This window comes from Labrus mixtus, chromosome 4, assembly GCF_963584025.1.
Source record: "Labrus mixtus chromosome 4, fLabMix1.1, whole genome shotgun sequence".
Lineage (NCBI taxonomy): Eukaryota > Metazoa > Chordata > Actinopteri > Labriformes > Labridae > Labrus > Labrus mixtus.
Genome location: NC_083615.1, coordinates 29128888 through 29155336, shown reverse-complemented (window position 1 = coordinate 29155336; position 26449 = coordinate 29128888). Strand labels below are relative to the sequence as shown.

Here is a 26449-nt window from a genome sequence, read left to right as displayed (position 1 = left end):
TGGTCTGTCTCACATCTGGGTGGAAGTAGCGACGATGATGTTTTTACAACCTAAAAAAGTGGTACCAGGTCTGTAATTTTAATATTTTTTTAAGTAATTGTAAAACCATCAACAGTGCAAGCTACTCACACAACACACACAGTAAAGCAGTAAAGGACAAAACATGTAAGGCAACTTTTAAGTTTTCAAAATAATCTGTAAACGGTTAGCAGACAACAACAGCAAAAACAGTTTTGGAGTGTTTACAAAAAAAGTTATGGGTCAGTTTAGTAGAAGCTACAGAGTTAGCTGTTATGCCTTCAGTATGCCACCCCACACAGGATTCAATGCTCATGGTCACCACAGTGAAAGCACTGATGTATACTCAGTGAAGATTAGAATTAGGCTTGAATCTGTAGTGGTTACCAGGCCTGGAATTGATTGCTCCTCCATTAGATGATCTTATAATGAAGAATGATTAGTGAAGATGAACACGGTCGTGGATGTAAAAAGCAGCAAAGCAATGGGAGAACGAAGCGGCACTTTCCAGCCGTACAGCTCAAAAAGCAGACAGACGGTGAAGTCCATAAGCTGTTCTCATGTAAAACACAGCCCTTGAGATAGAGTGTAAGTACAGGTCACATCACAAAAGCACAGCATAATGAAGACAGTATGCTGTTTTATTATTATGTATACAATGGTAGAGCTTTTTTTTCATGAGTCAGGGTGGATACTGAACTACGTTTTAAATTCTGCAAATGTCCCAACTTGAGGAGATCAGGCTAACACCAAGCCATGACAGTTTGTGTACATGTTAATTTACAACACGTCTTCTCCCTCGACTTGAATCATTCTGTAGATATCTGGCGAGTACTTTCTGTGTTGTGAATTTGTCTCATTTCCTTTTAGAGAAGTTGTAACTTTATTACCATTTGTTCACTCTAATGGCCTTGCAACTGTCAACATTTTCTGGTTTCCCTTCCTTGCTTTGTCCTTTAGAGAATTATCACAACTCCTTTCCTTTCCTCTTCCCACACTTGTTCCCTTCATCCTCATCGTTATTGACTCCCTTTTCTCTTCGGTCCCCGGTGAGCATTCACTCTGCATCTTGGTGGCTCTGTGATGCAGAGTGAGGAACAACAGAGTCGTTGTTGTGGCAGCAGGAAGCGGATCGAAATGAGGCGGAGCCGGCAAAGACGGGCGATGGTGTGTCATCATCTCTCTCTGGTCCAGAGCTGGAGGTGGGAGATGGTGGCGGCAGGGAGGAGGAGATGGAGGGCTGCATAAGAAGAAAAGAGATGCATTTTCTTTCTAAAGAACTCTCTTTCTTGTGAATGTGCTCAGGTTTGATGTAGTTTACCTGCAATGAGATACTGGACTTGTTTGTCTTCTCTTTGACTTTAGCCAAAGCTCCTTTGAGTCCAGAGGATCTCTCAGTCATCTCCAGAGCTGCTCTCAGCAGTTTGGGTGTCTCTGGCCTTACAGGGGCTGCCGGGACCTGAGGGGAATCTTTTGGCTTCTCTTTTGGCTCAGGTTTTTTTCCCGTTGTCAGCATCTTCCTGTGGTTGAGACAGCAGCATCTTCTATTCAACTCATGTAATCCATAAAAACATTAATAAATGTACTAAAGTAGGGGCGTGACAGATAAAAACGTCATGCCAGAGTTGGTTACAGTAATTGTCATTGTCGTTTAAAAAGCGCAGTGTGTTTAACCTGGCCTTCTTGCGAAGCAGCTTCTTGGACTCTGGATAGTGGACCAGGATCTCATTCAGGTCCTTCTTGTCCAGGATGAAGAGATTGGCAAAGCCATGAGCAATTACATTTGCTGTGCGTCTGTTACCCCCGCCTACTGCAAGTAAACTGCCAATGAGAAGAATCCGGGTTTAAAGGGACCATTTCAAGTGTTGGAACACACAGGACAATTCAATTATTTTATGAAATATTTGGAGGTTTTCATTCAAAACAAAATGGGGAAAAATAATTTAAACCAAACGGAACAAGGTTTTTTTTTCCTGTATTAAGGTTATTTGTATACAGTTGTCATCTTAGACACTAAAACTTAAGACCAATTGATCTGTTGTTAATTTCCAATAATAATTAATTTAACACAAACTCTTAAAATCTCTTCACCTGATCTCTCCAAAGACTGAACCTGCTCCAAGAGTGACAAAAACTGTCCTCCCATCTGGTCCTCCAACCACCTGCACCTCGCCCGCCTTTATGATGTACATCTCCCGACCCACCTCGCCCTAAGCAGGATATGAATGAGATGATAGAGTGAATAAAAAAAAGGAAAAAAAAAATTCCCTAAGAGGAAAAAAGAGATGGAGTACCTTTTTACAAACATAATCCCCAGGTAGGTAGACAACTGAGCGAAGGCTTTTCAGCATATCAAAGATCATCTGTCTGTCACAACCCTGTAAAAGTGCAGAACAAAACAATGTTTTGGAATATATACTGCCATGAAGTATGTCATGATGTTGTTTTACGTGTATTTAAAGACTTCCTACCTGAAAAAGTGGAACTTTGCTGACGATGGAGTAGTTAACATCTACGGCGATGTCCAGACGCATTTTATCTGGCAGCTGAGTGAGCAGCTCCTGCTCATCTGGGACGAAGATATTAAGACTTAGAGTAAAACTGAAAAGTCAGGTGAAAGAAGTGCATGAAAAACATTCTGCTCTTCTTACCCAGCATGCCTTGTGATTGCCAGGTGTAGTTATACCACGTCTTGACGCGGTTCTGGACGTCTTTGGGGATGCGGTAGGAGTACATGTACTTAATGGTGTTGTCCATGCATGTGCGGTAGTAGGTCTGACCAGCTGTGGCTGCCCCAACCACATCACGCATCTGAAGAATATTTGAGCAAAACAAACCAAAAAACTGTTCATTTAAAGTCTTTCTATGTGATTTTTCACACTTAAATGTAATAGAAATCAAGTATATCCTCTGAAAATAACTCTGTGAGTCATGACTGTCTACAATGGGTGTAACACCCGAGTCCCACTGTCTGTGATGTTTTCAGAGTTTTCAGAGTCATATCTTCAGTTTGTTTACATCGTCGGGACGGCCGGCTGACTCCTCCCCTCGAGTATAAAAGTTGTTTAATTGAGGGACTAGAGAAAAGAAGAATAACATACTGTACTCACTGCTTAACTGTGTTTCTAGATCACGCTCATTTCAGGTAAATTTACATTCAGTGTGACGATACGATCATAATAAAGATCGCTAGCATTAGCATGCTAACACAACAATGCAGCGCAAGTTGTTTTGGTTTCATGCTGGTGCTCAAGGGCGACATCTGCTGGATCAAAAAATTGCATATTCTGCCTTTTAGACCCTCTTTGTCTTTGAACATGAAGCGGCAGTACATGAGAACAGACACTTTTTTCAAACTTTAGCTATTGTGAACATACTTTAGTAGGTACATAGATTAAATATACGAACCCCAAAAAGGGCATAATATGACGTCTTTAATGTGAAAGAGACACAAATGTCTGTGGCTCAGCTTTTAGCGCGGTCGTCTCTCAACCGGAAGGTCGAGGGTTTTATCTCCGGCTCCTGCAGTCACATGTGCGATGTGTCCTTGGGTAAGACACTTCACCCCGAGTTGCTACTGTTAGTTAATACTGATGAACACTTTAAATAGCAGCCTCTGCCATCAGTGCGTGAATGAGTAGGTGTGACCTGTGGTGTAAAAAGCACTTTGAGTAACATTTACATTTCATCTACACACCTGTCCAATCATGATAGAGAAGGCAAAGACTCCAACAAAGTAGTTGATGAGTTGGAAGATGATCTCAAACAGGGTGGTGGGGTCTGGTAGACCACCAATGGTGATCAGAGTCTTCACAGCAAAGTAGTAACAGCGAATGTAACTGAGCAGAGACAAAGACATGTAGCAATCCAAAGAAACGACGTAGGAAATTAGCTACCTATAAATAAGATGGACCCAGTTTGTGAATCATAACAGTGAAATGTCAAAAGATGCAACTATATTATATAATACAGACCAAGGGACATTTACTTTGGATTGTTTGAGTAATCAAAGAGGTGCAAAATAATGAAATACTGAGAAGCAACCTGACCTTATCTTAACTTGTATGAACAGCTGTGCACCAATAACTCACCTTTAAACTGCTGTCCTTATCTTAAGTGAAAACCAGCAATCACTCGTGTGTGCGTGTTTATTCCACTGACCTGTTGCCCTCTCCGTTGTACACCCACTTGGTTGATCCCAGTCCTTTGAATGCAGAGCCCCAGTAGTAAAGGCAGGCATTACAGTGAAGACAGTATAGAAGGTATGTGGTGGTGCGAATCACCCTGAGAGACAGAGATTAATGACTTTAATGTCTCTTAAACTGAGAGGCAGAAACATCTGGGAAGACAAAGTGAGAAAAGGGAAAGAAAGACAAAAAGGGAGACTGTGGTGCAGGGCTGTATGAAGCATCATGCTGCAGCTGACCTGTAGATGTAGGCTTTGGTCAATATTGCCTCCAGACGCTCGTTGAACTCAAAGAAGGAGTTGAACTGGAGAGGCAATGAGAGCAGATAATACAGAATACATTTGAAGATTTGTTAACTTGATAACCGGCATCTTTTGTAAAGCGTCTCGAGATAACACTTATTATGAATTGGCGCTATACCAATAATGATTGATTGATTGATTGATCTGATTTTCCATATATAAATCCATATTTTTTTATCATGGTAACATATTTATGTCTGGCTTTGGGTGTTTGATTGACATTCCTGCCAAAACATATTCTTATCTTGCCACATTGCTTAAATCTTAAAAAGCTGTAATGTGTTGAAAAGGGACAATAAAGCTCACCTTCAGCAGCCTTGGTAAGCGGAGCAGAGGGTTGACGCCAGTTTTAAAATAGAAAATTTCCAAAGGTACAAGGCTGGCCACATCAAACTGAAAAACAGGACGGGACAAACCAATTGACTGAGATGCTTCAATGATTTCTTTTTTCTCATGTTATAAATAAAAGCAAAACAAAAATGGGCTTCATTAATTTTGATTGACTTACTTTGAATCGTTTGGATTTCATGTAATTCTTTCTCATCTCCTTTTTGTCACTCTGTCAAAAAACAACACAACAGTAGATATAAACTTTTATCTTGGTAGATTGATTCTTAAGTTGACAACATGAGCTACCACTTTAAAGGACCAATATGTTAAATGTCTACTGAATGATAAAGTGACTTTATTATATGATCAGACATTAAGGAAACATGCTATGTTGAAGTGCTGGCTTCTCTGACAACAATGCAGCAGCCAGTATGTCCTCCTTCTAACTTTTGATTCTGGTCCTGAATGCTCTGGATTTGTTTGGACCAGAGAAGGTAGGCGGTTTTAAGGCGTTTTGGATGACCCTCAGATTGCCAGGCAAATGGCAAACAAACAGTTGTAGCAGAGATGAAAGCGGACAAGAGAACTGGTTCAGATATAACTGCCCGACCTAAAAAGCCTCTGCATGTTTCTAATAAGCTCCACGAGCAGAAACGTGCTCAAACTAGGATCAATATTGGAGATGCTTTAGAAAAATGGAGAGAGGTTAGAACACAGAAAGGTTTCAAGGTTTCCGCATGACATGGACTAGAGCAGGCATGGGCAAACTACGGCCCGCGGGCCATATACGGCCCGTTGGGCTTTTTAATCCGGCCCGCCAAACTTGTCCAAATTATATTATTATTAAATTAAATTTTATTATAATTAAACCTTGTTCGTTTTCCCCTGCAATGCCCACGTTTCCCCAATAGATGGCGCACTTCAGAGTGTGGTGTATTACTCCCTTCTTCACTTTTTCGCTTTTCCCTATGAACCCGTATGAGCCCTTCTGGAAAAATGAGCGGATCAAAGAAAAGAAAAGTGGACAGTGAATGCCGAGTGTTTAATACGGAGTGGACAACTAAATATTTTTTCACTGAAGTCCGATCAAAGGCTGTATGCCTGATATGCCAAGAAACTGTCGCAGTTTTCAAAGAGTACAATATCAGCCGTCACTTTGCAACGAAGCATGCTAACTACGCTAGCAAGCAGTCCCCGCAAGAACGGGCGGCTGCGGCTCAGAGGTCGAAGGCTAATTTACAGACTCAGCAACATTTTTTTAGCCAACAAACTGCGATTCAAGAGTCAACTACCAAGGCAAGTTTTTTGCTGGCATTCAAATTAGCAAAGGCCAGCAAGCCTTTCTCCGAAGGCGAGTTTTTAAAAGAATGCATGATAGAGACAGCAGGTCTCTTGTGTCCGGAGAGCCAAGGCCAGTTTGAAAAAATCAGTTTATCACACAGGACTGTGACTCGCTGTGTGGAACTGATTGACGAAGATATAGCCAGCGAATAAAACAAAAAGGCTGAGTCCTTTAAGTTATATTCACTAGCGCTGGATGAAAGTAATGACGTGAAAGACACTGCTCAGCTCCTCATTTTTATCCGAGGGATTAATGACAGTTTTGAGATAACGGAGGAGTTTTTGACCATGGAGTCCCTGAAAGGAAAAACGCGAGGAGAGGACTTGTATAACCAGGTGTCTGCTGTCATCGAGAGAATGAAGCTACCTTGGAGTAAACTTGCCAATGTCACAACGGATGGATCGCCAAATTTAACTGGAAAACATGTTGGGCTGCTGAAAAGAATCCAGGATAAAGTGAAAGAGGAAAACCCTGACCAGGATGTTATTTTCCTTCACTGCATCATCCATCAGGAATCTCTGTGTAAGTCTGTATTGCAGCTTAATCATGTCGTGAATCCAGTTGTAAAACTTGTTAACTTTATACGAGCAAGAGGACTTCAGCATCGTCAGTTTATTATGTTCCTGGAGGAAACTGATGCGGATCATCAGGACTTACTGTACCACTCTCGTGTCCGCTGGTTAAGTTTGGGCAAAGTGTTTCAACGAGTGTGGGAGCTGAAAGAGGAGATCAGCGTATTTTTGGAGTTAATGGGGAAATCCGACAAATTTCCTGAGCTAAGCGATATACCTAGGTATGTGAGCAGACATTCAGCGTCATGAACATCAACAAAGCCCCTCACAGATCCAAGTTAACTGACCAACACCTCGGATCTATCCTGAGAATTACCACTACAAAACTAACTCCAGACTTTAATGCACTGGCAAAAAAGGGAGATCAACAACACTGTTCCCACTGAAACTGAACGTGAGTTTCTCTACTGTGTTTATTAAAATTTAATTTAATTAAATGAATGCATTTGGAAATCAATTTGTACAATGACCCTTGCATATTCATGCTTTGCTACCTGTTAAAGGCCAAATCCTTTCATGGCTTTTACATGTCATTTATATTAGTTCACACATACACTCCATCCATCTGTTCCTGGCCCGGCCCCTCTGTCAAATTTTAGAACCCATTGTGGCCCGCGAGTCAAAAAGTTTGCCCACCCCTGGACTAGAGGGAGGAGGGGGCGGGGGGGAGACAGATCTTTTCAATGTTTTGAATTTGGATTGCCGTACCAATTTTAAAAGCTACATGTCAGAGTTTCATATTGCTCCTTGAAGTCCGCAGAGCAGTGTAATCATTTTGTAAACATGATTTTAGGTCTTTGTCCCCAGATATACAGATTTCTTCTCTTCTCATTAAAGTAGCTGGCAGAGTCCCACTCACCACTATGTCTCCCCCGCGAACAAACTGCAGGCGAGGCTGGAAAATGGTGATGTCAAGGATGTAAATGAGGTCACACAGGTAGTCGGTCAGCAGCCAGTAGTAAATATTGTCTGGAGTCTGGTAAGGGAAGGCCCAGCGTACAGGGATGGACCACACGTTCCAGTTCCACGCCAGAGAGACCAACAACATCCACAGCACGTACATAAGGTCTGACAGAGAGACACAGATGAGAGGTTAGAGGCAGGGAGAGAGCGACAGTGAGGGAAGTAGAGTATGACTAATAAGCAGGTTCTAATCCTTATTATTAAGGAGAAATTACATTTGCAAAAAAGATGTTATAAACAAATAAATAGCCTAGCTCAATGTGAAACAAATGGAAGAGAAAAACATGAATTCACTCATGAGTAAGAGACAGGTTTACTACTCATGAGTACAGTAGATTCATCTCAGCCCAAACATCATATTCCATGATCATCACATTTTATCATCATCAGAATAAGTATAAGTATTAAACAGAAAAAATGTACGTTTGTAGTGGAGCAAAAGTTAATGTTTTGCTGTTGTAATGTGTCGTTGTAGAAATGTATTCACTATTTGGTTGTTAAGACTCCGGGAGCCGAGTGCACCAGGTCGATGTACGCCTGGGTGTAACCTTGCATAGAGATAAATCTTACAACCAACTTAAATTTATACCCTGTGCACTAGTTGGACTTCAGCCCTGTTTGTGTTACACCTGGGTGTAGCTTTTACGCCTAGGATGGAGCAGGCGTAAGTTCGAAAATCAGACTAATATCCAAGGTAACACAAACCTGAAAAAGTAAAGTAAACAACTTAATAGGAAAACATGATGGCAGCGTGTCTTGTTTACAGGATGATCATTGAAAAGGCATGAAGACGAGGGAGAGGGTCATCTGTGATCAGACACACTCTGGAAATGTACTCAGTGAGCTGACTGAAAGGTTGAGATTTAGTCCACGAGCCCTGTTTGAATAAAAGCAGTGTTTCCCCTACCATTATATTAGGGGGGCGGCCCGCCCCCCAACGCCCCCCCCCCCCCCGCCCCCCTTGAAGGTCAAGTTAATTTAAAAAAGAAAAATATATATACATATATATTTTTTTTTTTCTTTAGATTTGTTTTTGGGCTTTTTGTGCCTTTATTGTAGAGATGGGATAATGGATAGAGTCGTAAATCAATAAGTCATCTAAGGATACCTTTCCGATAGAACAGGACAGCTGTCATTAAAAGTAACGCATGAACACCAAGATTCCTTCAAGTGTTTGTGTCGGCGTCCGTCTGCCCGCACCTCCCCCCCCCCCCAGATTTTATCTATTTAAAATCTTGATTGCCTGATATCGGATGTAATGGCGGTGCTCATGAGTTATGTTGTTCAGTTTTGTAGAGGGAATATTACGATCGGCATACAACTCTATCGCTATCTGTAAAATTATTTTTTCTTGTCTTTCAGTTTTTATTATCCATGACTATTGACGGCATTTTGACAGAAGATCTTAGACAGGATGGACGTGTGTTATATGGAACGTTTACATGGACGCTGATGATAAGATAGGATAAGATGATAAGTAAATGTCTGTAAATAAAGCACCCTAGCTGCAGTGGGAGTGGCCTGCAGTGCTGTGCATTCTGGGAGTTGGTGTCTTTCATCCACATGAGCCAAAAAGACACTTTCTGCCTTTTCTCAGGAAAGAAGGCACCAACTTCAAAATTTATTTCACATTTCTACCACATATATGACCCAATGTCAAAACAGATTCATGTTTCGGGTGAAATATCCCTTTAAGTCTAGAAGTCGGTCGTAGCTAAGCTGGATGTGAAAGGAAAGACCTACTTTTTTTACGCCCAGCACTTGGTTCCAGCACTTGTCATTTGTTTTTGATAAGTTTAAGTAAAGTAGATTTTACTGTAGCAGGTAGCAAGTTGTACAAGGTTCTTCTTACTGGTAAAAGGGTCGATGCTGGCAGGGAAGCGGTAGTGCACACAGGCTCTTATCCAGCGAGGGGCTTTAACCTTGCAGCATTGGCTAGCCTGCTCCCCACCCTCCACTCCATGGCCTCCTTCTCCTTCTCCTTCTCCTTCTCCTGAAGGACCTGCTTGTGCCTCTTTCTCTTCCTCCTGCTGAGCAGGAACAGGCTGAGGAGCTGAAGTTTCAGGAGGAGCTGCAGGGAGGGAGATGGGCAAGGGACAAAAAGTCAGGGCAGCGAGGCACATTGACGAGTCCTTCATGATCCCATTTTGGGAACAACTAATCAAAACACTTTGAATGAGGAACACTTGAGTCAAACTTTAGAAATAATGAGGGGAAAGCTGAGAGGCTGGTTACTGGAGACAAAGTGTTTTACTTCTCAGCTTTGTGTGTGTGTGTGAGTGTGTGAGTGTGTGTGTGTGTGTGTGTGTGTGTGTGTGTGTGTGTGTGTGTGTGTGTGTGTGTGTGTGTGTGTGTGTGTGAAGGTCAGTGGGGACTTTTCTTATGATGCTTTATGAGTAAAGATGCGAATTTAATGTGTAAGAATCACTTAAAATGGTACAAAATAATCTATTGTCTGGACAAAGGTCTCTTTTAATCTAGAAGGACAATATGTTATAATACAGCTGCTGCAGTGTAGGATCACTCTGTGCCTGTTGTGTCTGCTTTTATTTTGTTTTAGTGTTGTTAAAAGATGAACTTGAATACAGTATATCCTTTGTGGGAGTAAAGACAGGTTCAGTGTTTGTGTGTAGGTTACAGAATTAAAATGAACTACACTTACAAGTGATGGTGCTGTCTTCATCTGAGCTGTCGAGGTCTATGAGTTTCTCCTTTGCCTTCTCGGTTCTCTCTTTAAACATCCGGACCAGCTCCTGAAGACGCTCGTTGACCACTGTGCTGGTCTGACTGGCCGAAGACGCAGGACGTTCTCTCAGTCTAATAACATGACAAATAAAATGACATCATGTTGATTTTTTTATTCTATTATTTATTTATGTTATAACATGCCCAGATAAGGTATTCACACATTAGTCTGAATTGATTTGGTGCCTCTGTGTGTTTCTGTTTTTCTGTGTGACTACAGAGCTCACATGTCATCTGTGCTGTGCAGGCTGGACTGACTGGGCCACGCTTTGACGGGGGTGTTTCCTTCATCATCATCGTCCTCACTTTGAGACTGCAGGTTCCTACTGTAGACACAGAAACATCACTGGGTAAAGTTTGAGACACTTTTGCCTCAGAAAGATTTAAATCAACAGTTTTGTGGCTTCACTGTAAATATTAAAAGCAGAATTCTGAAAAAACAAATAAAATATTTTGTTCAAGGGCGAGTAAATACGATGTTGTAGTTCATGCTGCTACCTGCTGTCCTCCTCACTTCATATGTAAGATTAAGAAGAATGCAAACTGAGACTTCACACTAAAGATAATAATGTAAAGAGCAAATTACAATTGTTTTAGGTATAAGAAACTGCATTAGATACAATATTGACTTGGCAGCATCTTGTGTGTTTCTAGAAATGGATGGATGCTAGTTGAGTAAGGGTTTGATATCTTACATGTTTGTCCAGATGTTCCTACGATGCCTTCCACTACTGTCGTAGATTTTTTTTTATGTTGAAGAGAAAGAGACAAAGAAAAGAGGGTAAGGGAAATTATATTACTCATACAAGCAAAAGTAATCACCCACAAAAACACACCACAGGGGATGATACAAACCAGGAACATTGTTGTTTTTTTTTACTTTTGCTATGCTATGACACGCATGATGCAGTAGCTATACAAACAAAGATAAATCTGTGAAAGCCATGCAGCAAAAATTAGCAGTGTCTACCGCCTTCAGAAAAACAAAACAAATAGTCAGCGTCTTCAGGACAGTCAGAGCTCCGTAACAATGAATGTCATAAACTGTCTTCATCTGTTTTGTAAAAACAATATATGTATCTGATGTTTCTACCAACTGTGGCTGCACAGTAGGCAGTAGAGGGATATAGATTCAGACAAAACTAAACACACTTTCTGACATTTGATATCTGTCAATTTTTTCTCATTCTGGGTGAAAACACTCCACCTGCCAACTTATCCTCGTGATGTGAATTCAGATTTGTCTTATGTGAAACACCTGGCCAATACTTCATTTAGAGTGTTGTTTATTAGAGCCAGTGAAATAGGCCTATGACATATGTATCACTATACGCATATATGTTTAAAATGTACCAACATGAAACCTTTATGACATCTAATGAAAATGTGAAGCTTAGAGTGATATTATAAGTAGTGTCTTTATCAGATGTGCTCAGCAGAGTGGCTCCGTCTGACAATACTTTCAGCAGTGTCTAAAAGACTCATAGCGAAGAAATCATTGCTGAACAGAGGAGTTCTATTTCCGTTCATCAGCTGCCATACTATTCGTCATAGATTTTGTTTTTCCATCCTGACCTGGTATTTATCTGTCTCATAACTCCTTAACTGGTCTGGCCCATGTAAATGTGGTGTTACACTTGAAAAAGAAGGATCACCGTTGACAGAAAATAACAAGTACTAAATGACAGATAAATAACATCCATGCAAATGCTTACTCTTTGTCTCCTTTGCTGCAGTTTGGAACATGAAGGGAGAGAACAAGATTAAAATATTATTGTTGTACAGCCCTGTTATTATTCAGAAAAGACCTCTTTGTGAAATATTACATTTGAAGCTAAAGTAAAAAATAAAGTATTACTGATAGTATAAGCTTTGTTGCAGCTCAAGTAGCGTTAAATTAAACTGACTACGACTGAAAATAATTCTCACCTTTGACGGCCCACAGAAGGGGTCACTGGGACGGTGAGGGTTGTAAGTTTGGGGTCCTGGGTGGTGAGGATTTGGGGAATATTTATCTGTTCCTCCCCTCCTCTTGCCCCTTCTCTTCCTTCCCGTCCTCTCTCATGGTCTGAGTCGAAATCCTCTACGTTGACTGCTGGATGAAGGCTGAGGCTTGAACTCTCTGGAAAGAGAAAAAAAAACATGTTAGAGAAATGGAGAGCACGCAAAATAGTCTGAATGTCAGATTTTCAATGCAAAAGCTGTTTTTTTAGGATATGCAGTTTCAGCTGTATCTGTTATTGTTATTCATATTACACCTCAGCTTTTCCAAGCTTTTTTTTTTATGAACAACTTTTTCCAAACAGCGTGATTGTAGTCTTGAAAACAAAGTGAATAAAGTTGTTATGACCTGTGAACTCAGACGACAATTCACTTTTTTAAAGATTTTCAAGAATTGTTTAAGAAAAGTAGAATTTAAGCTTCTGTGTTTCTGATTATGAACTAGTTCATTCTGATACTACACATTATAAAAATGTCATGTATTATAAATGAGTTCAGGTGTAAACAAGTGATCTTACAAGAAAACCAACAATTCACCTGCAGGTCTTCTTGGTGAAGCGTCTGGATCATCTTCAATGAAGAATGCCGGGTTACAGAGACCAGAAAGCTGGCGGGATGGTGAGTTGAGCTGCTTCGATGGGGGACTGACAATCGGCGGCAGGCGTGGGTAGGATGGCACGTTGGGCAATTCAAGAGTACTACCATTTGGGGAGGATGGAGATGGGGAGCGGGACCGAAGCTGAGGATGGTGAGGGGGAGGCAGAGGGGAATGTCGGACGAGCCGGTTGAGCTCAACATCTTGCTGATTCTTGTCTTGCTTTTGTTTTTGCTGTTGTTGTTGTTGTTGTTGTTGTTGTTTTTTAGGCATCTTGAGGCATGAGGCTGTTAAGGCGGTTCTGGATGTTGAGGAAGTACTGCTGAGTTCTGGTGGGGAACTGGGAGATCTTCTGTGGGATGTTTGAAAGGCTCTGGGTAACACCAGACAGAGAGGGGGCGACTGAACCCTCAGAGTTCTTGGGCAAGAGCTCTGTCAGCGTCGAGGCTATATTCCGGGGTACCTGTGTGAGTCGTATCTGGGAAAACTCTTGGCGCAGTTCAGGGGGTAGAGAGGGTAGGCTGGGTAAGTACTTGGTGACGTCAGAAAGCTGTTTGGGCATCTCAGGCATGGAGGGTAGTTTGGGGGCAGAAATGCCATTCTCTTTGAAGTACGCGTTGATGTTGCCCAGGCACTCTGAGGTGTGAGGAATGCGCATCAGGCAGCTCTTGAATGCATCACAGCTGACTGGAGCTATAGAAGAGACAGGCAGATTCACAGTCAGAAAAAAAAACATGAGCAAAGCTGGGATGAATTGGGGGTCGATAGTGAAACAGCAATTTGTTCAGCCTGAATAACAGTGTCAGATGTCATCTAGATGAAAGGATGGATCATGATTAATAACCAGAGTCAGCAGGTAACATGAACAGTAACAGTTCAAGATGACTCATAGCTACTCACTAACAAATTTAGAGTCAAAACAGTAAATTAAATAAAGATGTATTCATCTAGACGTAGACAGGCATGAAACAGTCAATTTTACAGCTTTTGACACAAGACAACCAAACAGTCAGCCACATAGGAAGTAGTAAAACAACAGCTCTTGCCACAGTCATTTAAAGAATATCATCTAAAATTATTGAAAAGATTACATACCACCACAGCCTTCCCCAGTAGCTTCCTCCTCCTACGAAAAAAAAACACAATACAATTAAAAGAATGACCAGGTAGGGCTTAGCATTAGTTAGGACACAATTTCTCAAATTAAGAAAGATTTATTTATCAGTTTATGATAGGTGGACATTACTTTGTCACTAGCTTTGTCAGAATCTGGGCTTTGACCATCTGCCTTCGATTTCTGTGGCTGCTGGGTTACAGGCTCAGCGTCTTCATTGGCTTCCTTGATGTCGGTTTCTGGTTCTGATTCTGGATCAGCCTTGGGCTGGGTTGTAACTGGTTCAGGACTTGGAGGTGGCGAGGGGGAGGTCCGCTGTGGCTCTTCTTCCTCTTTTTGCTCTTAATTATTTTTTCAGAAAATAAAAAAATACAATGCCAAACAGTCATAAGACAGCGATGATAGAGTTGTACTGTACTGAGATGATCAAATGTAATGTGGGAGTTTAAAAACTACCTGGGTCACTGATGACAGGCTCCTCTTCCTCCTGTTTCTCCTCAGCGAGGTTCTCTTCCTCTCTGCAGTACCAGACAGGGAACAAATCGGGTTACAAGTTATGTGTCTGGTGCTGTGTTCGTTGAGCCACAAAATTGAAGTGAAGTTGCATTAAACATCAGTGAGTTGTATTGAGAGTAGGCAGTTAGGAGGGACACACTCTTATATTGAGGGACCACCTATCATAATGCACTTTTTTATATTGTACTCTTCAGAAGGTGAAGCACCTATTTACAAAAACAGATATTTGCTATACAAAAAGTTACTGTGTAGACTAAGTTTGAGAAGGCTTAAGGAATATATAAACCCCCTAAAAAGGATTTGCATGAGTCACAAACACATTAAAAAATGTTAAACGTTATGGGTATAATCTAAATCTAAAAAGAGTAAATTCCCTTTTTTTATAGCACTTTGTATCTCATTCATGCTGCCCAAATTTATACTATAGGCCTGTTTATTACATTGCCAATTATTATGTTAATGTTTGACTGAATATGAGGGACAAAAAATGACTTAAGTATAAATTAATTAATTAATGTTGGGAAAAATGCATACAATAATGTATAAATAAATAAATAATTAAATAAATGCATCAATAAATATATAAATAAATATATAAATGCTGAAAACAATACATCAATGAATAAATAATAAATACACTTTGTTAATGAAAAAGGCTATTTATATATTTTACATGTATTTATTCATTTATTAGCGTATTTCTACAGTTATATATGTATCAATGCATACATTTCCACATTAATTGAGTTATTAATTTATTTCTGTGTCCAGGTTGTAAGAGGAAAAGTATATATGTAAATTTGCTTCTGTCTGCTTTTCAAAAATTGACCAATCCTACTTCAGTAATGTTAGGACGGCCCACTTAATTTACATATTTACTTTTCCTTGTACAACATGGACACAGAAATACAGAAATAAATATATGAATATATTTACTTATATATACATTTTTACATGAATTGTTGCATTTATTTATATATATTTATTTATATATTTATTGATGCATTTATTTAATTATTTATTTATACATTATTGTATGCATTTCTCCCAACATTTATTTATTTATTCATTTATTTATTTATTTATACTTTAGTCATTTTTTTGTCCCTCATACCTGAATTCATAGAAACACTTGACAGCCTACTGTTCATGTAAGCATGACATTACTCAGTGTTAGCTAACTTCCTCTTTGTTGTTAGCATAAAACCACCTGTAACAGCAAAGCTTACATAACGCCAATTATCAGTTTGTATCATGACAACAATAAAGTTAGAGGTCTAATAAAAGCTGAAAGCTGATTGATAACATCTATTGAGGTCCTTTAAGTAGGCTACGTAACAACGAGGGCATCACAAGATAACGCAACTTACTTACTCTGTCAATATTCAAGTACGTTAACCGTTAATAGTTACGGTAACGCCTATGAGCATCAACACATGACGAGTCCAGTTCAGAGAAGATTAGGGCAATTTAGAAAGTTCAGCAAATAAAAAAAGGATAACAAAAATATCGCATAACACCTCCGTCCATCATGAAGCAGCAGCAGCAGCAGCAGCAGGTGCACACGGTTACCAAGGGAACCGTTGAGTGTGTCTGCAAAGGGAAGCTACGGTTGCTAGGCACGGTCGTGTGATGTTGCTGATGCAGCGCATAATGAGATCCCACGGGATTTGGGACTGGAACGAGACTTGGGACTAATGGGATGCTTTGTAGCGCCTCCATTTGTGAAAAGTAACGCAGTAAATTTACGGTGGCGCTGTATCTGGGTACAATATCATGAACTGACCTTAGAGCTGCTCAACTTGAACCTCCATAATTAACATAATCAGTCCTCCCTGTTTCATCATAATTACAGTTGCTTACGTTAATATTAGACAAACTTTACTTTTACTTTTATTACTTGCATTGTAGGAATCTTGTAGTTAACTTTAACATTACTAACATAGGATGCTAACAAAGTATTTCCAGGAAGTTGTGATTGTGTTCTTACTCTGTGATTTGAATGTGCTCGTCCTCACTCTGCTCTTCTGGTGTCATTGGCAGTCTGGTGATAGTGAACATGCAGCGTCACATTAATCCAAATGACAAAATGTTGAAGAAATGATTAAAAAAAACACACTTTATCTTGTGTTCTCTATCTACTAGAACAAAGGTCCTTACTCGACTTCAGGTTCCTCCAGCAGCAGTTCTTGACTCCCCAGTGAGAGTTTAATGGAGTGCCCCTCACTGGCCATCTGTCTAATGGCCATCTCAGCTGTCTGCCTGGCTACTTCTTCAGCCATACGGGCCATCTCCAGGCGCTCCTGCATCAGGCTAAAGAGGGACAGGACACACACTGATGTGCAGTAAATGCTTGGAACAAGGTAAATTACATTTAAGATGTACCAATTATTGTTCCTTATTGTTAAAACTTCATATCTCACAGCAAAACCACAGTTGAATTTTTCTACAGCTGTATATAAACTGTTCCAACCAGCTGAGTTATTTCATATTGACCTTATATTACTGATGCTTTGACCCATGGGCTCTCTGTTTTCATTCAAACTAGGGACGCGTCGACACATTTGTCGAACATCATCATCATAACATCAGTGCCGATATCAACCCTGTTGGAAGACATCAGCCTATCAGCTAATAATATGCAATGTATAGATGTCAAAAGCCGATGTGAGCTGTTGAGTTGTATCAGTGTAATGTTGGCAAAATAGGCTACATAATTACTGATTCAGAGAAGAGGTTTTTATATAACTGTCCCTGAGAGAGATCAGCAATGTCTTGTTTGTAAGACATGAGCAGTGACATTTCAAGGGGAGGGACTAACAACAAAACATCTAATCTCAAAGCTCATTTGAAAATGTTGCTTCATTTGTGTTTGTTAGTGGTTATGATGGTATTGCTGGCTTGTCAGGGTCCATCATCATGTCTGTTCTTTCAAATACTTGTATCTTTTTTTTATTAATGTTTTAATGTTATGATAAGGGGTATTTACAGTAAGTGAATTAAAATGGAAAAGTATTGCAGCTCTGACCACCTCCACCTCTCTTACCGTTCCTCCATGGTAGCCATAGCCACGTCTTCGGCCTCCCTCTTTATGCTTTGAATGAACGGCGTCCAGCGCCCGGTCTGGGTCTCTGCGTCTTCTTGAGACATTTTTGTCACACTCGGTGTTGGCTGGGATTTTTGAATGACGTTGGAGGTGGATTGTGTCTGCTGGTTATTTGATGGTAGCAGATTTGGTTTCTTGTCGTTTCCAGTCCCAACGTCATGCGTCTGCTGGCCCTCATTGTCGGAATCCACATCTTCCAGCACCATGTCAGGTTTGAGTTTGGTTGAAACTATGAGGGGGTGAGAAAGGGGATTTTGTGTATAAAGCAAGATGTGGTAGAAATGAGACATGGTGGTGATGGATTTTGTCTTAGTGTTTCATATATAAAGGACTTTTTTTTTTTACTTTGACACATATCACAAACTGGATTTTTAATTATGGAATCTGTGAGAACTGCTTATTTAAAATGTATACAGTTCAGGGGGGGATGCTTAATGTTTGAGATGTAGGTATTGGTTTTGATATTTAATTGATCTTTATGCATGTATGTAATGTGTTTCAAATGGGTAAGCTGCACACTTAGTTATCCTTGTATCTACAAAGCAGTTCATTAATCAAATGACCACATAGATACGTCCACACTGAATCTTTATTATTCCTGCAGTTTCCTTACATTACAGTATATTTTCTACCACATTGTATGCATGACAATCACAATGTTTTGAATGAGAGCATATGGTTCTTTAACGAGAGTCAAACCCTATGAGACATCACCAAACCAAACGTCCAGGCCACATTTCACAGTTCAACGTTTTACAAATAGATCAAGTGGATCAAAATAGGCATTCAAATGCATGTAGTGCTCTTACATGTGTTCAACCTTTATTAAAACTGTGGAAATGCTTTGACAAATGTCATGTGATCAGGCTGAAAATGGGCTCGGCAATGAGCACAATAATTGAGAAATAGGACTTATATATGGAAAAATAAACGTTTACAACATCTACCTCTAAATATCGAGAAAAAAAAAATATATATGTTTTAATGCGAAAGCACAATATACTACCTAGTCATATAGCTGCCCTTTTATTAGTATTTTCAGTTTTTGTGAATTGGGAACAAAAGAGTTGACACCTTGTGTTGAAATGCTTCCAAACAGAAACAGATTTGTGTGAAATTTAAGGACCAGTACGTCATCTTTTTATCGCCTATACCCTTTTTTTCTGGCTGTGAAAATGGCAACATGAATATATAATGTAGGTTAAAGCACAATAAAGTAAAATAAAAATACTCTGTAATCTTCACTGCATAGCGCCTACGGGGATTTCACTAAAGGATTCTGTTGAACAGAAGACGTGCAAATTCAAATAACTCTACATTTAAGATTGAAGACAAAGACACATCTTATTATTATCTATACAGTACGTGTGTTAATAATATCAGTGCTCTCATTTGAAGTCTTAATACATTCATATGGATCTGTAGTGAGTACAGCAAGGTGAGTTAAATATATATTTCTTCATTCTTGTCGTTTTCACAGCTGCCTGATTTGTGTATTGGGCTGTATGGCAGCTGTGACGCTGCCAACAGTACAGTATGTGTCTTTTGGTATCTGTGTCTGTCTGTTTGTTGTGGAGATCAGAGGCTCCCCCAATCGTCTCCTCCTGCTGTTTAAGGGGCTCGCAGCGCCTTCCCCCCTGAAACAGAAGGAGAAGAGGGACTGAGTTAGGCTCCGACCGTCCGACCAAAACACCTCCTCAAAAACTATGGGTGGAAAAAACAAGAGGGTGCTTCAATAGAAAACATAAATGCAACCATTTCCATCCAATTAGATACACAAAGGGAGAAATGGCATGAAGTTAAATAAAACGCAGCCCTTGTTGTTAAAGATAGTTTTTTATCTGGTTTAACGTTAATTGATCCACTTGATTGAACTGTGAATTGTGGCACTCAGGAACAGGACTTGTCTAGAGCAAGGAGAAAATGTCATTGAGTGAAATAAACTCACCTTTCTGTAGGACTTCAGCTGGAGCCTGGGAACGGAAAAAAAGAGAAATAAACAAGAAAAGAACGGCTGTTTTATAAGATGAATTACTATAAATTAAATCTTGCAAATTGTAACAAAAAGTTGACAGAAAAAAAAGAGGATAAGACAGAAGGAAACATGAATTCCTTTCCTAAAGTTACCTGAGACTCATCTTTAGGTGGAACTGCAGGCTGAGGCAACTTCAGACCCAGCCCGGACACGAACCAGCCAACCACACTGTCAACAGACAAACTGATCAACTACACATGCTGAGAAGAAACAACAACACAAATTATGGATTTCACTGTTCAGCAACATTGCACTCCAAGTAATTTCAAAGAACATTAGAGTAAAATCTGCAAATGAAGACGTATACGTTCATTAATCTGAAGAATGAATGACAAATTAAAGCAACAATATGTAACTTTTTTCACCTTGAAATGGTAGTTTCAGAGGTTGATTTAACGGCAAAATAACTTTCAACAAGGAGAATGGTGTCCCTCCCGTGTCCACAGGTCGGCCTGATAGCCTGCTTACTGCACTATGTTACTTAGTGGGCTTTACGCCACTAGTTCGGTTGATATAATGACCGAGGCTATAAGAGGAAGAAGACGCTGACGGGTGAAGGTAACAAAAGAGCAAGAAGGGTAGTTTACATCCCTGCAGATATTATTCTTTAGAGATTGTGACGTAACGTTGGGCTGTATCTTTATCGATGTCATCGTTTTCTCATGTTTAGCAGCTTTACCGGTTCCAGGAAGTCCTCTAACCCAAGTTATGTTTCAGGCTTGCATACACATTTAAATGATTTTATCTCACGCCTAAACGCTTTCTCTTTCCTTGATGATCTTCAAGTTAGCGTTATATCTTAACTAGAATAAAAAAATAGCCTCTCAAATAGCCATTCAGCCGCAGTCTGTAGACATCATGACAGCAGTTGGATAAATAACACACACAGTACTCCACATGCAAACAGTTTGCAAACAACGGGCTGGAAATGTTGCAGAATCAAATTTGTGCAAAATCCGGTAATATTACTGAACCTTGTCAGTCTACTGGTTGTTCAGCTTCTCACAACGTCTTTGCACTCTGTATTTTTAAACTAATGCACGTTTTCTAAGAGGGGGAGGCTTAACAGCACTGTGTCTTATGACAGTGCAGTTGAACTTAGAGACCGTCAGAGGGCGCCAACGTGCACCAAACCACATTTCTACACATGTTGCTCTGAGACCTCAAATATTCTGGCCAAGATGTGCCAGTTTAGAAACAATTGTGTTCTTTGTGACGAATGAAAATGTCTGCTGTAATAATTATTATTATTTGTATATAATTAGTCACAATGTTCAAAATTAATTTTCTTTCCCATGGAGATCATCTACATAAGCTTTCATTGTTGCATTATTTATTTTGTCTGGTGAAAAGAGAGTGAATTACTGTAAATAAAAAGGACAATGAGGGGATAGAAACATACCCTGAAGCTTTGCTGTCAGTATCCAGTGAGATTCCACTGAGAGATTCAGGCGGCGGAGACAAAACTGAAGGGAAGGGAAACACAACAAATACAGGTTTAAAAAAGGAACCATACAATGAATTCAAAAAGATGTCCCTATTTAAAGGGAGGCTTGTGAGGATTAAAGTATTCAGGGAGGTACTTGAAGAGTGTTTGCGTACTTTTGTCCAGGGAGGAGCGGGTTGACTTGTTCGATGGTTCTACAGGTACAGCACCAGGGGGCACCATAACGGGCTGAGGGACCATCTGTTTTATCCAGTTCACCACACTGCAGAAGAAAAAGAAAAAGAGGTCAGATATACTCATGTCTTTATATTCTGTGACCTGTGATAATGTGTGCATGACTTTTTATTTGCGACTCACCTGGGACCAAATGCAGGGGTCAGATCCTCGACCTCATCTTCACATTCTGAGTGCATCTCCACTACGGGGATGTGTGGGAGGGGGTCGAAATCTGCTGAGACCAATCAGAGAGCAGCTGGTATTGAGATTTTTTTTCTTTCATTTTAAACCACCAAATCAAATATATTTTAAAATATCTCTATAAAAACTAAAAGACAAATAAAAAGGCACACACCTGGCATTGTTTCTACTTCGTATACCTGAGACAAAAGAGCAGAAATGCATTGAAGGTCAAGCCAGCAGAGTGTGGATATAAACATGTTAGGGGAAGTGTCAGTATATCAATAAATGATGTCATCTATATACTGTAGGAATGGTATCAATTGTTAGCCACACAGAGGTAAAAGCAGCCTCGTTGTTTGTTTGTTCATCAGCTTAATTTAGTACAGCATGTGTTTCTTCCCATGTGGGCTACAAATAGTGTTGAACGGAGCAATAAAAATCCTGCCTCACAAAGACCCTTTCATTTCCTCACACAGAGCAGAATGTAAAACTAAAAGTTTGGCCAAAGGAAGCTACATGCTGCGGCCCTTATTGGCAAAAAGTTCAATTAATGTCATTATATTTACTTAAACATTTTTAATCCATTCATTTTAAGATTCACATTTTATTCTGAAATTCTTGTCAATTTCAAAGTGACATAGAATAAGTGAAGGGTTTGTTGAGCATTTAAATCTTTTCTCAAATGTGTGTTCTGCTTATTGTCCGGATAATCAGTAAAGCAGCACGGAGGCTTCCAGGTTACAGGGCTGAAAGTCACATGAAGAGACAGCAGTGAAGTTAACGGAGGGCTTTAACCTGGCTGAACCACCCCCGGTTTCTGCTGTAAGCCTAATCCTTACACATGATTAGTCATAGAAGCCTGTGACAGCAGCATTACGTCGTTAAAGTCAAGTGTAACTGACAGATTATCGTGCTGTTGCTCGGCTTTTCTATCTCATGTGAATCTTTATGCTCATCTTGTTCCTACAGTGTTTGAGAATCTGAGAATTTGAGTCTCACCTCGGTGTGTTCCTCGTTGTCGTTAATCTCTTTGTATTTGTCATCGGGCTGAGGCAACACCTTGGTCAGACCCTGAGAGACCCAGCCGATCACCCCGGTCCTGGAGGAAACACAGAGCTGAATTTACCTTTAAGGAATGCATTTAGCGTTGAATACTAACTTCTATCTAATCATACTGTACCTTTCTCCATTCTCCCCTGACTGTTGCACGGCATAGAGGAAAATAAGAGAATTAAAACATCAAATTATTATCCTGTGACTGAAATGTTGTCTTGCTTTGACTATATAAAGGACGAGTTCACACCAAAAATTAACACTTACATCTCAATTTTCTTAACATTACTGATCAACATCAGGGAATGAATAAGAGGCACCTATTGGCTTTGTTGCATGTATAATTTTTAAGTAGCATAGAGAGATTTATTTCTCACAAGTCAATGTGTAAAAACATGACCACTGAAACATCTGAGAGCTCACCCGGGCGTCAGAGTTGGACCTGGAGAGTCGAGGGGTGCCGGAGGGTTGAGGCAAAGCGCTGGAGAACCCATTAGACAGCCAGCCTAAGACTCCAGCTTGAGTCTGACTGTAGAGTTAGAGAAGTCAACTAGAGTTTCAGTACATAGCCACACACACTTTATAAATCATTCAGAGAAATATCCAGAAGTTTTACCTGTCCTCTGAAGCCTCATCTGTGTTTTTAGCTGTCAACAACAACAAATGCACAGGTTTTAGACGCACCCAGAACAGACAACACATGTAAACACACCGTCACCACGGTAGATATAATCATAAACTACCACTATTACTATTAGTATTTTATGTACAAATAGTGTAAATTAAGTTGAAAATAATCCTCACCATCTTTGTTTTTGGTATTGTTCTGTAGGATCAGAGGGACAGAGAGACAGAGAGAGAAAACAATGAGAGCAGAGACACACAGACATAACACAGTGTGTGTGTGTGTGTGTGTGTGTGTGTGTGTGTGTGTGTGTGTGTGTGTGTGTGTGTGAGTGTGTGTGTGTGTGTGTGTGTGTGTGTGTGTGTGTGTGTGTGTGTGTGTGTGTGTGTGTGTGGTGTGTTTGTTGACTTACAGCAGCGGGGGGTTTAGGTTTAGCATCTTCGTCTGTCCCAGGAACTTCAGGGGGCTGAGGGACCACTTTCACCACCCAGTTAAACATCCTGTTGGACACACACACACACACACACACACACACACACACACACACACACACACACACAGTTAACATCTCAAAAGCTCTTCATCAAACATTTCTAAGAATGCTGATGATAATAACCTCATAACTCTTTATTCACGATTCATTAAAGCGGCCTCTACATCAGACAAACTGAGAGCTCTTATCCTGAGCTAATGAGGTCTGATGAAGGATGTTCACCTGCTACGTCTTAGCTTTATCACAGGCTACATCTTTGACCCAGCTAGAGATTTCTTTAGTTGTCTGCTAAAGTTGTCTTTCATATTCGACATGAATCTTAAAACCCTCTGAAACATCTCTACGTAATGCAGCGCCTGAGAGCTACTATCTTCATGTCAGGTTTGTATCTTATATGGCTGAATTAATCATCTTGGTCAGTGTAGATTTTCTACTACAATCCACTAGAGAAGAGACCTACATCAGGATTATGTCCTTCATGCACAGAACTGAAAAGTCAGAGAAGGCTACAGGGCAAAGGGGGTAAACCTCGGGCAGCATTGAACCATAAGCTGAATTACCGACGGCCTCCACAGGTGGCAACAAGTTAAATCAGTTAGAGGAGAAATCTGTCACAAATGTATAGAAGAGGAAACTTTAACAGGTCAAGCAAATGGTTCAAGAAACAGAAAAAAGCAAGCAGGTGGTCCCACTTTTTGTGGCAGAATAAGCAAAGTGACATCACTTTAACAACGGAGAAAAGAACAACTGGACCTTTAAGATTTCCTGCAAAAAGACAGCAGCAGACCTGGAGGCTGTTAAAAGCTATCACTTCAAATGCAATGTTTTCTAAAAGTCTAAATTTCGCGAGACCACAATCACAACTAGTCCAAGTAAAAACAAGTATTTTGAACCTTAGGCACATTCATTTTGCCTTGAATGTTTGAATAATATCACATTAACATTTTGGGCACCAGACGATAACAACATTTTACATTTTGTCTCCAGAGACAGTAAAGCTTTTGAAACTATTCCTGTAGATCAAGTGTGTGACTCCTGACACCCTTTCCCCATCAACTGGGATCAGAGGGTCCTCTCGCCTGGCCTAATCTGAAGTTAGTCACCTCGGATTAAATCATACAGCTCCCCCGACTATAGCCGGCCTCACTGCTTAGGCCTACAGCAGCATCTGAAATATCCTCATTTCACTTGGGCATTCTTACCCATCATGAGAGCAGAAGTAAAAGGCAGACATCACAAAGATATAAAGATATAAAATATTGTTTGGGAAGGATTAGTGAACCAGATAAAAACCTTTTCAAGTGCAGACTTCAACAAAAGCAAATGAGAAGCTTAAAGATGATCCAACAACGTGCATCAGATCAACACTCAGGTATTCATTTTACCAGTGTATCTATTGCCTCTTTATAAATCCAAAACTTGTTTTCCTTACCTGCGTGTCTACAGGAGGTTCTGCATACCGTTGGCGTAGAGATCCAGAGTGCGGCAAAGCCAGCACAGATCTGCTGGGATTGCCACAGAGGCTGACTGGCGCTAACAGGATTAACCAGTACCACCTGAAGGTCAGGAAACAATCTGTGTTCATGAGCCACCTCAGATTAACGGCAGAGGAAAGTATCACCGGGTTATCATCTCCTGGTTCCAAGTGTTATCACTCGCTCATCTAATAAGATGGCAAACAAACAGACTGCAGAGATTTGAACCTTTTCCAGCAGCTGTACGGCGGAAGAAAGGTCACAAAGTATTTGTTTCTATGATGTGGATCATGAGCTTGTTTGGATTTCAGTTGGCCGATTCTTCTCTGAAATAAAAGTGAACATTTTTAAGTTGGCCCTTAGGTGTTAAAAGTAGGGAGATAGTTTCAAGTTCTTAGTATGTCCTATCCCATCCTCATTACAGTTTTAACCCCAACAGGTGATGCAGACTACTTGACCAACCAGTCATGAGCTTTACAGTCTACCTTTTGACAGACAAGCAGTCAGGAGGAGACAGAAGAAAAGTAAATCTTATTAGTCGGTCTCATGGGGTCTGACCAGACCTGCAGTGATCCACTTCTTACGTTGCTCCTAAAGCCATAAGATCAGAAATTTCTGCAGCCAACTGTCCCTCTGGAAAAATACAACTAGCATAGTACTGTATTTTAGTTCACCTAACTTATTAATGTAATGCCACTTTATATTTCCACTCAAAGACAATTTGAGGACGGTAATGTACTTTTTACTGAACTACTTTGTAAACCGCTATGACATGTGAGAAGCACGTCTTATTTTCTGTCTTCACAGGCTAAGCTAAATGCTAACATGCTAATTAATGGCAGGTAGAGCAAAATGTTTACCCATGATGTTTACCTCGTTGGTTTAGCTATGTACCCTGATATCATTTAGTAACGTGAAGTTCATGAGTTTTGCAAATCTTTGGTCATTAGCAATGGAAGTAATAAACATTCAAACTGATAAATATATGTACAAAACATTGTTTTCAATCCATGAAACATTAGCTGAGACGTTTAAGTCTGCGCCAAAGTGCAGTGTACAGATCAATGACACACACCCAGAGCTAGCTGCTAGCCTAGCTTGGCTAAAACATATGATAAGTTTACCTTACCA

At 40.2% G+C, this 26449-nt stretch overlaps 1 protein-coding gene and 1 long non-coding RNA gene across 2 annotated transcripts; both read right to left on the bottom strand.

Moving 5' to 3' along the window:
- Positions 1-659: 659 nt before the first annotated feature.
- LOC132973501 (cyclic nucleotide-gated cation channel beta-1-like) lies at positions 660-23849 on the bottom strand. Its single transcript, XM_061036989.1, has 39 exons — positions 23763-23849; positions 23530-23551; positions 23342-23372; positions 23149-23254; positions 22853-22872; positions 22672-22771; positions 21845-21869; positions 21631-21721; positions 21429-21535; positions 21229-21292; positions 19919-19994; positions 19740-19764; positions 17732-18020; positions 16846-16998; positions 16676-16729; positions 14626-14687; positions 14302-14510; positions 14151-14181; positions 13519-13748; positions 12998-13328; positions 12389-12581; positions 12175-12189; positions 11155-11190; positions 10687-10785; positions 10377-10531; positions 9567-9785; positions 7611-7819; positions 5016-5066; positions 4814-4900; positions 4445-4509; positions 4180-4302; positions 3716-3857; positions 2670-2829; positions 2490-2587; positions 2313-2396; positions 2110-2228; positions 1693-1839; positions 1340-1538; positions 660-1258 (listed from the first exon to the last, which is right to left on the bottom strand). The coding sequence occupies exons 1-39, from the start codon at positions 23847-23849 to the stop codon at positions 1076-1078; spliced, it is 4497 nt and encodes a 1498-aa protein (XP_060892972.1). The 3' UTR covers positions 660-1075.
- Positions 13571-16309, bottom strand: LOC132973358 (uncharacterized). The gene is made up of 5 exons (XR_009672992.1): positions 16060-16309; positions 14626-14687; positions 14302-14510; positions 14151-14181; positions 13571-13748 (listed from the first exon to the last, which is right to left on the bottom strand). It is a non-coding gene; the product is annotated as an uncharacterized LOC132973358 (long non-coding RNA).
- Positions 23850-26449: the final 2600 nt, after the last annotated feature.

Bases quoted from the DNA above. Each gene is read 5' to 3' on its own strand.
- LOC132973501 (XM_061036989.1), bottom strand. From the start codon at position 23,849: ATGTTTAACTGGGTGGTGAAAGTGGTCCCTCAGCCCCCTGAAGTTCCT. The intron at 19,995-21,228 runs GTATGTTTCTAT...GTCTGTTGACAG, and splicing joins ACTGACAGCAAAGCTTCAGG to TGTGGTTGGCTGGTTCGTGT. The intron at 10,532-10,686 runs GTGAGCTCTGTA...TCATGTTATTAG, and splicing joins CTGCACAGCACAGATGACAT to ACTGAGAGAACGTCCTGCGT.